This window comes from Podarcis pityusensis (genome assembly GCF_964106645.2).
Source record: "Podarcis pityusensis genome assembly, chromosome: 17".
Taxonomy (NCBI): domain Eukaryota; kingdom Metazoa; phylum Chordata; class Lepidosauria; order Squamata; family Lacertidae; genus Podarcis; species Podarcis pityusensis.
In genome coordinates this window covers 7,019,569-7,028,631 of record NC_138042.1, presented here as the reverse complement: position 1 = coordinate 7,028,631, position 9,063 = coordinate 7,019,569, and the positions used below count along the sequence as shown (strand labels likewise).

Sequence of the window (9,063 nt, the reverse complement as noted above, 5' to 3'; positions counted from 1 at the left end):
GCAAGAACGGGACGAAGCGACGCGTCCTACAATGCAAGACAGGCAGCAGCAAGAGAGGGCCAACTTTGGCCGGCAGCCCACCCGCAAGACTGGCCGCCGCTCTCCTGCCCAGGCAAGGTGCGCAAAGCACCAAGGGCGCGCCAGGCCGGAGCGCCAGGCAGGCCGATCAGCGCGCAAGACGCGCACCGTCGCAGGCCCGGCTGCCTGGCGCCAGCTCGGCTCTTCGGGGCCCTTCTGGTTCTCCGAGAGCGCAGAGGAGCGATGCCTCGGCGGGCCTGACGGCGGCCCCTTCCCGCTTCCCTTGGCGGCCGGGGTGAAGCCAGGCGAGGCGGCGTCCTCGGCTGACCCGGGTTCGGGCGAGGGCGGCTCTGGCGCGCCGAGGGGAGGCGCCTCGCCAGGGCCGGAGCTGCTGCTGCGGCCGCCGCTGCTCCAGACGCCGGCGCGGGACGCTCCCTCCAGCGCACCAGCAGAAGCCAGCAGGCCCGGCGAGGTCCGGCGCAAGGCGAAGGCCCCAGGGGGACGTGGTTCCTGCCCCGCGCCCCGCTTGCGCGCACCTCTCCGCCCGACCCTCCCGGCTGCGTCGAGGTGAGGCTGGGGGGGGGCTGCGGGGGAGGCTGGGCAGGCTCAATACATTGAGACAAAGGGGATGGCCGTGCGGGGGGGGGGGGCGTCGTGGGCTTGTGCGAGAGACGCCCCCCACCCCGCCTGCACCAATTCTTTATCCCAGCTCTTTTTCACTCGCGTTCACGCGAAGGTGGCTTGTTGCGGGGCGTCTCTCCGCGCAGGGCCTCAGCCGCTCTCATTGGTGGTTTTAGGTGCCAGCATGGAGAGCCTCTGAGCGCGTGCAGAGTGTACTTCGCGCCCGCCTCCCTGAACGATCAACTACTCCCACCTGTAATCTGCGGGGAAGAAAGGGTTTCCCAGGTCAGGAGAGGCGAGGGCTTGCACGCAGACTTGAGATCAGCCATCACACATGCTCTGTATTTCATGCACACATTTTTTTTTCCTTTAAAAAATGGAATTTTTTATCTATGCAGGGTACACAATGAATATTTCTGAAACTGTATGTAAGATCGTTGTAATACTGTTGGGCTTTGGAGGGTCCACCCCCAATGTAAACATGCATAGTGTGTGCTGTTGCGGCTGCACAAGCGATATTGTATTTGGGTACATTATTATTATTATTATTATTATTATTATTATATTTGCCTGTCTGACTGGGCTGTCCCAGACACTCTGGGCAGCTCCCAACAGAATATTAAAAACACAATAAAACACCAAACATTAAAAACTTCCCTTCAGATGGGCTCTAAATAGGAGGCCATGCAAGCTGTAGTGCAACAGGTGTTGCCAATGGGCAGCTACCACCAGGACAGGTCTGTGGGGCAGGACTGAACAGAGTGAACAGGGGAGGGGCCTCCCTTACCACATTTTGAAGTACCGTATTTTTCGCTCTATAAGGCGCACCAGACCACAAGAAGCACCTAGTTTTTGGAGGAGGAAAACAAAACAAAAAAATATTCTGAATCTCAGAAGCCAGAACAGCAAGAGGGATTGCTGTGCAGCAACTCTTCCTGTTCTGGCTTCTCGGATAGCTGCACAGCCTACATTTGCTCCATAAGACGCACACACATTTCCCCTTACTTTTTAGGAGGGAAAAAGTGAGTCTTATAGAGCAAAAAATACGGTAAGTGAAGCAATGTACATTTCCATCTAAAGGGTATGCGCATGCAAGACAATTACAGTCCTGAGTCTAAACTTGCCTGCTTGCCCCACTGGGTGCTCCCCAGCCTCCCACATGACATGGCAAGGGATTCTGGGGCACACCTTGAATTATGTGCGCCAGCAAAATCTCCACGGTTGGCCTTCACAGTGTTGTGTTTGGATACCTTTGGAGTCCTGCGCCTACATACATGGGTGAGATTGTCAGCACAATCCTAACATGTCTGCTCAGAAATAAGTCCTGCTGAGTTCATTGGGGCTTACTCCCAGGTAGGCGAGGTTAGAATTGTCACCCATGGATGTGCAAGGCTTTGAGGAAGGCTGGCAGTAAGTGTAGTTGCTCTGCTTGTTCCACGTAATGGACCTAATATAGGGGGATGTAAGAAATATCTTTCTGTTTGCTCCGCAGTTACGGTATATTCCTGACCTTGCACAGAACTCAGTGTAGTTCAAAAGCTTGCATACTTCCTGTATCTCCAAAAGATATGAAGTTTCAGAGCCACCTGTTACAGAAACCGGCAATTTGTAAAGATAAAGAGAGCCGTGCGAATTCTTGTATTAACTATTTAATTAAACTGACACATGACTTTAAACAGCGCTATTCCCCCAATAACTATGGCACAGCTATCTTGGCTTCTTTCTTTCCCTTTCATCCGACTCAAAACTGCTTCTTTTCTTTAACGTGCTTAGACAAAACTCTGGTTTCAGCCTCACCTCGACAAGGAAGTGTTGACACCTCCCAGCGATTTGGCTTGGCGGTGGTTAGCGGCTGTCATTCAAAGCAACCTTTTACCTGTCAAAACAAAGACCTAGAAAGAGAGGTGTATCTTACATAACCCAAAAGTGTGCTTTTTGCGCTCCTCATATAGTAGTTGTGTAGTAGATGTGGGTGGGTGTTTTTTGTTGTTGGAGTTTTCCTGGTTGGTTTTTTTTTTCTTTCTTGGAACAAACTGCGCGTTCTTCCCAGCCTTCCTCCTTTGGCAGGACGGCACATGCAGTCCTGACCGTGGACTGGAATGTTCCCAGCAACTCGGGGAAATGGGAGTTTTGTGGGAGGGAGGGAACTGTTATGGCGGAGTGACCTAGTTAACAGCATTGCCTAGAAGAGGGACAGAAGGAAGAAGGGATTTGAGGTCACTGGCTCACTCCTTCAGCCCAGGAAGAGACATACAATGCATGTCTGCTTAGAAGTAAGCCCCATTTGAGCTCAGTCGGACTTAATCCTGAAGCTCCACGCTGAGGAGGGGCTGGAGATGGATTACTTCTTGATTGTTTTGGAATATGATCTCCACCTAAAACAATTGTAATCTGTAGTGGGGGTTGTTTCCTGTTCCGCCACATTTTTTCCTGGTGTATTTTTATATACAGGATGTTCTTTTCTTTTTTTTAAATAATTTTTTTATTGGCTTTTACACATATTTTCCAGCATAACATCCTTTCAAATTTTTTGGCTAGCATAGCCTAAGACTTCCTTCAACCTCTGATGGTTTTCTAAAGTCTTTCTAATTATGCATTTTGTTACTATAATTATTGCTATAAACTCAAATTTCCAATACATCTATTCCTAATTCTTTTCACAATAATTTATAAATCACTCCTTACAAAACTTCTTTTAGCCCTACAAGCGATGTCAATTGGTTACAATTGCTTTCCAAATATATCGAAAATTTCTTCCATTCCTTTAGGAAAGTCTGCTCCTGCTGGTTCCGAATTTTCCCTGTTAGTCTCGCCATCTCAGCATCAGTTTCTCTAGCCACTCTTCTTTAGTTGGTATTTCTTCTTGTTTCCATCTTTGGGCTAATAGTATCCTTGCTGCATTTATCGCATATAAAAACATTTTTTTTTATCATTCTTATGAATTTCTGTTGTTTTTTTTTAAATAATATTTATTGATTTTCCAACCATTTGAACACAATAAAGCTGAAAAAACAAAAAAGAAAAAGAAAAAGCAAAGAAAAAGCAAAGGGGAAAAAAGAAAAAACATAAGATTAACAAAACAAGACGCAAACCATTTAAAACACAAAAACAATTTCAATATCTTAACTTTCATTCCCTTATTTCCACGACCTCCTCACGCCTCCCTTTCTGTATTCCACTTCTATTAATTGTTTCAGCAATTCCTTTCCATCTTCCTCTGTTTTCTATCCTATAATTATCTTAACATATTCTAATCTTATTTTTCCCTTTAATACTCTATTTCTATTTATACTTAATTCCTTATAACATTTCTACTAAAGCCATATAACTTCATTCCAACATTTTTCTAACATTCATTATTTTTACAATATTTCTATACATAGTCTTAAACTTTTTCCAGTTTTCTTCCACCGACTCTTCTCCCTGGTCTCGGATTTCTGCCAGTCGTTTCCACCAATTCCATATAGTCCATCAACTTCATCTGCCATTCTTCCCGGATAGATAAATCTTGTGTCTTCCAGTACTTCACAATAAGTATTCTTGCTGCTATTGTTGCATACATGAAACAAATTCTATCCTTCTTTAACACCAATTGGCCGACCATGCCCAGGAGAAAGGCCTCTGGTTTCTTCAAAAGGGTATATTTAAATACCTTTTTCATTTAGTTATGAATCATCTCCCATTCTTATGAATTTCTGTACCCACCATACCCAATAGAAGGGCTTCTGGTTTTTTAACAAATGTATATTTCAACATTTTTTTAATCTCATTATAAATCATTCCCCAGAAGTCCTTTCTTATATTCCCACCACATATGGTAAAAGGCACCCTTATATACAGTATGTTCAGTGTGGTGTAGTGCCTAGCATTTGGGGCACAGAAGGAGATCTGGGTTCAAAATGGTCATGAAATTCACTGGGACACATTGGGTCAGATGCACAAGCACACACAAGCACATTATCCATGCCCAAGGGCATTTTTTCTAGGGTTACTCAAGGGTACCCAGTACTTGCACCTTTCACCCCCAAAATGTGAAAAGTGTAGCACTTACTGTAACAACCTCATGGCGAGTACGGCACCCTTTTTCCTTTTTAAAAAAGCATGTAACCCAATGTTTCCCAGCCTTGAGTCTCCAGCTGTTTACAATTCCCATCATCCCTGCCCACTGGTCCTGCTAGCTAGGGATTATGGGAGTTGTAGTCCAAAAAGAGCTAGAGCCCCAGGGCTGGAGAACACTGATGTAACCTATCCTTCTAATACCACTACAGTGGTACCTCGGGTTACATACGCTTCAGGTTACAGACTCCGTTAACGGAGGGGCTGGGGAGCTGCTGCCAGTCAATGTAGACAGTACTGTGCCAGATGGAGCCATGGTCTGACTCTGTATAAGGCAGCTTCCTGTCTTCCATGTATCATCCATCTGGAAAATGGTATTTCCCTCCTGTGGGTCTCAGACGCTGGATTGTCCTTGCTTACAAACAGCCTTGATCTAAAACAACTACAGGCCACGTAACAAAAAACAGGGACCAGACCCAGCAATAAACCCAAATGCCGATTCTATCCCCCTATCCACTCTGGCAACACCATTTAAAAAAAATATTTGGGAAGGACTGCAGCTGGGTGGGAGAGCTCATGCTTTGCATGCCACCCCCAGCATCTGCAGGTAGAACTGGGGGGAAAGGCTCCTGCTCCAAGAGTTGCATGGAACAATTGTCCAATTTGTTTGATGCTCCTGATGATGTGGCCTTGACTCTACACAAGCTCCCCCCCACCCCAATCAATCTGTTAAATCCCACCCAGACTGCCTTTTGTCCCACATTTCTAGGCACAGGTCCAGGCTTTAAAACTCCGTGTCCAAGTGGTGGGGTTTTTGTTGTTGTTTTTTCCTGGCACTTTCCCCAGGAAAACCCACATGTTACTGCAGAATCAGAGCAAAGGGCAATTGGGTTTTCCGCAGACCTGTGCCGGAAAAGCGTGGCACAAAAGGAAGTCTGGATGAGCCCCAAAGTCGCCACTGACTTGCTTCAGATTTGGGGTGCAAGCTCAACTTCCGCCTCTGTCCTTTAAAAGTTCACCTTTTTTTAGCAGTAATACTCGGCGCTTACATTACATTGGCACCCTCTGACCAGTCACATGTGCTCCCTTGTGGTTCTTCTAACAACTACATAAGGTAGACATGGGTTTTTATCTCCAGAATGCAGATGGTTGAGCTCTTGGCAGGCGCAAGGTTCAAACTGGGGACGTCTTGATTTTGTAGCTGTCTCTTAGTATTGCCAAGTATTTCTCCAGAACAGAATATATTAGTGTGTTTGAACTCCTGCTTATCAAGTCTCTTTTGGATCTCAGCGACGCATCTCTGAAAACAAATCATAAATAGCAGTCTGCCTTATTACATGACTGTTGTAAGGATAAATGTAGATTGCGTAGCTAAAAAGAGCTTTAGGAATGACTAATAATATTGACATTTCCAGCCTCTTTGGCACTGCCTTACATATGTGTGGGTTTGTTCGAACACTAAGCAACCTCTTGGCAATGTTAACTCTTGCTGTGATTCTGGGCAACCTACAGAGGTCACGGTTGGACCTTCGAAAAGGTTCCTTCTGCCCCAAGGTCCTCTTTATTTCCCAGGTGCACACATTGAGAGAAAACAGCCCTAGCATGCTCTCAACCACTTGCTCTCCTTTCTTCCCACCCCACAGACTTTGAGGGAATGGACCTGCCCCTGGAGGACCCTGCAGCCCAGCCTCAACGGGAGCTTCCGCAGCCGCTTCCACCAGCCCACGTGTGTGAGCTGCGCACTGCGGTGTCGTGCTTTGCCGAAGAGACCGTCTCGCTGCTCTCGGTCAACGGCCTGCTAAGCCACTCCCTGCTCAGAACAGGAGGCAACGCTGGGCCACAGCAAAGGGAGCCAGGGGGCTCCTCCAGCACGGCCCGGCGCAAGCGGGAATTCACCCCGGACGACAAGAAGGATGACGGCTACTGGGACAAGAGGAAGAAGAACAACGAGGCGGCCAAGCGCTCTCGGGAGAAGCGGCGGGTCAGCGACCTAGCGCTGGAGGGCCGGGTGCTGGCGCTGCTGGAGGAGAACGCCCGCCTGAAGGCGGAGCTCCTGGCCCTCAAGTTCCGCTTCGGCCTGATCCGGGACCCGGCTGAGCCTCACCAGCCCGTGATGGCTCTTGCCACCGAGATCCACCAGCCAACAGCCCCACCCCAGCACTACCCTGTGGCTCCTGAAGCACCCCACTATGCTTGCCCTTTCCGCCCAGAGCCAGCCACCAGCTCTGAGGATTCTGGTTTCTCCACGCCAGGCAGTTCCAGCATGGGCAGCCCTGTCTTTTTTGAGGAGCGCGACAGGGCAGAGGAAGGGGGTGCCTACGACGGGCACTGCCTGGTGCCCGATGCCCCAAGCGAGGGAGCTGACGTGGGTCGGGTTGGCCGCTACGAGTCCGGGGAGAGCGTCAAAGGCCTCCCCCACAAGCTGCGCTTCAAAATGGCTGGGGGGGCCGAGGAGACGGGTGGTGAGCAACCTGGACCTTACACGCCATCTCCACCGGTAGGAACCTGGAGGGCCCCAGCTGCACGGGAGGAGCAGGGGAATGTCGCCGGCCCTGTGGGCACAATGGCCTTTGAGAATTGCTGTGAGACGGAGGCTCCCGGCGCCCAGCTGCCCGCCCCGCCGGGGCCTGAGTACCAGGCAGAAAACACCACCTTGCGAAGCCAGCTAGCATCACTTTCAGCTGAAGTGGCTCAGCTGAAAAAGCTCTTCGCTGAACAGATCCTGATCAAGATGAACTGAACTGGGGGTGGGCGGGTGCAAGACTGAAGGGTGGCATCATAGGGGTTAATCTCCCCCTCCTCCCAATCTCCAGAACTATAAAAAAATGGGTATTCTGTGTTTGTATAGAATTTGGCCCTGCGTGGTCAGTTTTCATCTGTTTAAATTAATTCAAGCGACAGCAACAGCCCTCCTTTAGAATATGTGTTCCTCATCACCGTGGCCCTGTCTTAGTGACTTTCAAGTTTTCTTACGTTCAGGGAACTTTTATCTTCTATCTGCATGACCTTCTCTTGTCCCCATCCCTTGTGCATTTCGGAACATTCTGGGAGGTGTTTTTAGGTGACGAACACTCAGCTCTTGTGCAGCAAATGCCCACTCTGTGTTGAGGAAGTTCAAGGGGTGGGGCATGGCAATCTGTCCTTCCAAGAATTTCATCAGCCATTGCCTGTCTTTTCATTTGAGGGACCTCAATAAGCTTCCAGGGTTCTGGAGAACAGAGTTTGGGAGACACTGTACTGTTCAAGCATGAGAGCGACCACCCCAATGCAACTGAACTAGTCCTGACTCCATGGAGAACAGCTAGTTGTTTCCTCAACCACAATGGAGGTCCCATCTGGACCACACACTTCAAAAGAATCCTGGGAACCGGAAGAGGGATGGATTTTTAAACCACTTGGGGAACTGTAGATCTGCTTGAAGTGATTAGTGCATCCCTGTTTGGTGGTGGTGGTTGTTTTTGCTAGGTTGGGAAACTGAAGTAGACCAGGTGAGAGCCCAGATGCCAGTGGGAGTTGATGTCCCTTTCAGAAATTGCCAGGCCAAGAACCTGACCTGGTGAACGAATGAGAGGAAATGGAGTGAAGGCCTGGGTCGAAGGAGAGGCAGCCAATGGGACAACGATTCCATTCCTCGTCCCTTTCCTGCCTCTTTCATTGCTCTGCCTAGCGCTGCCTGGAAGCCAAACCCTCTGACTGTGGACACTTTGCGATGGAGGACAGGCACTTTGCACATGCTTAAAACAACTCTCCTTTTGATTCTTTGATCATGCTTCAGTGTGGAACCTCGCCACTGAGAACGTTCAGATTTTGGTTGATTTTGACCGTCTACTTTTTAAACTAATCATTTTGGTGATTTAAATAAATCTGTGTATTGCCATGATCTAATAATGAGCTCGTTTTTTGAGAAAAAATGCAACTTTTAATAATAAGCAAAAGTTACCACACAGCTGTGGAAGGGAAGACTGTTTTGCTTTTTCATTCCTTGTCGCAGCAAACACCAGAATCAAGAGAGGCTCCTGAAATAAACACAGCAGGAAATAAACATAAGAACTTCCTGAGGCCTATTGGCACCTGTCAAGTAACTTAAATATTTCCCTCAGTATTCTGAAAAAGTAATATTCAGAAATGTGGGGTGGGGGGGAGGGGTACGTGCTCAGACACGGAGCTTTAAATCACGGATGGTGCCTGGAAAGAACAGCAGAAAGGTGAATGGGGATAAGTACTTGCATTTTTTGTTCTTAAATTCCACAGAAGTAGCAGGGAATGCCTAGCACATGAAAATTGCGGCCCAGCTTGCTCCCTGTCCTGTTTCCTGCTTTGCCCTCGAGTGTTTGTGTAGGAAGTACTGAAAAATGGGATCTCCCAGCT

The 9,063-nt window shown here is 48.4% G+C and overlaps 1 protein-coding gene across 1 annotated transcript; it reads left to right on the top strand.

Moving 5' to 3' along the window:
* Positions 1 to 360: 360 nt before the first annotated feature.
* On the top strand, positions 361 to 8,575 carry LOC308466962 (uncharacterized protein). The gene is made up of 2 exons (XM_080988346.1): positions 361 to 585; positions 6,339 to 8,575. Exon 2 carries the CDS (start codon positions 6,350 to 6,352, stop codon positions 7,433 to 7,435), a length of 1,086 nt encoding a protein of 361 aa, XP_080844472.1. The 5' UTR covers positions 361 to 585; positions 6,339 to 6,349; the 3' UTR covers positions 7,436 to 8,575.
* Positions 8,576 to 9,063: the final 488 nt, after the last annotated feature.

Excerpts from the sequence above, each read along its gene's own strand:
- LOC308466962 (XM_080988346.1), top strand. The coding sequence starts at position 6,350 with ATGGACCTGCCCCTGGAGGACCCTGCAGCCCAGCCTCAACGGGAGCTT.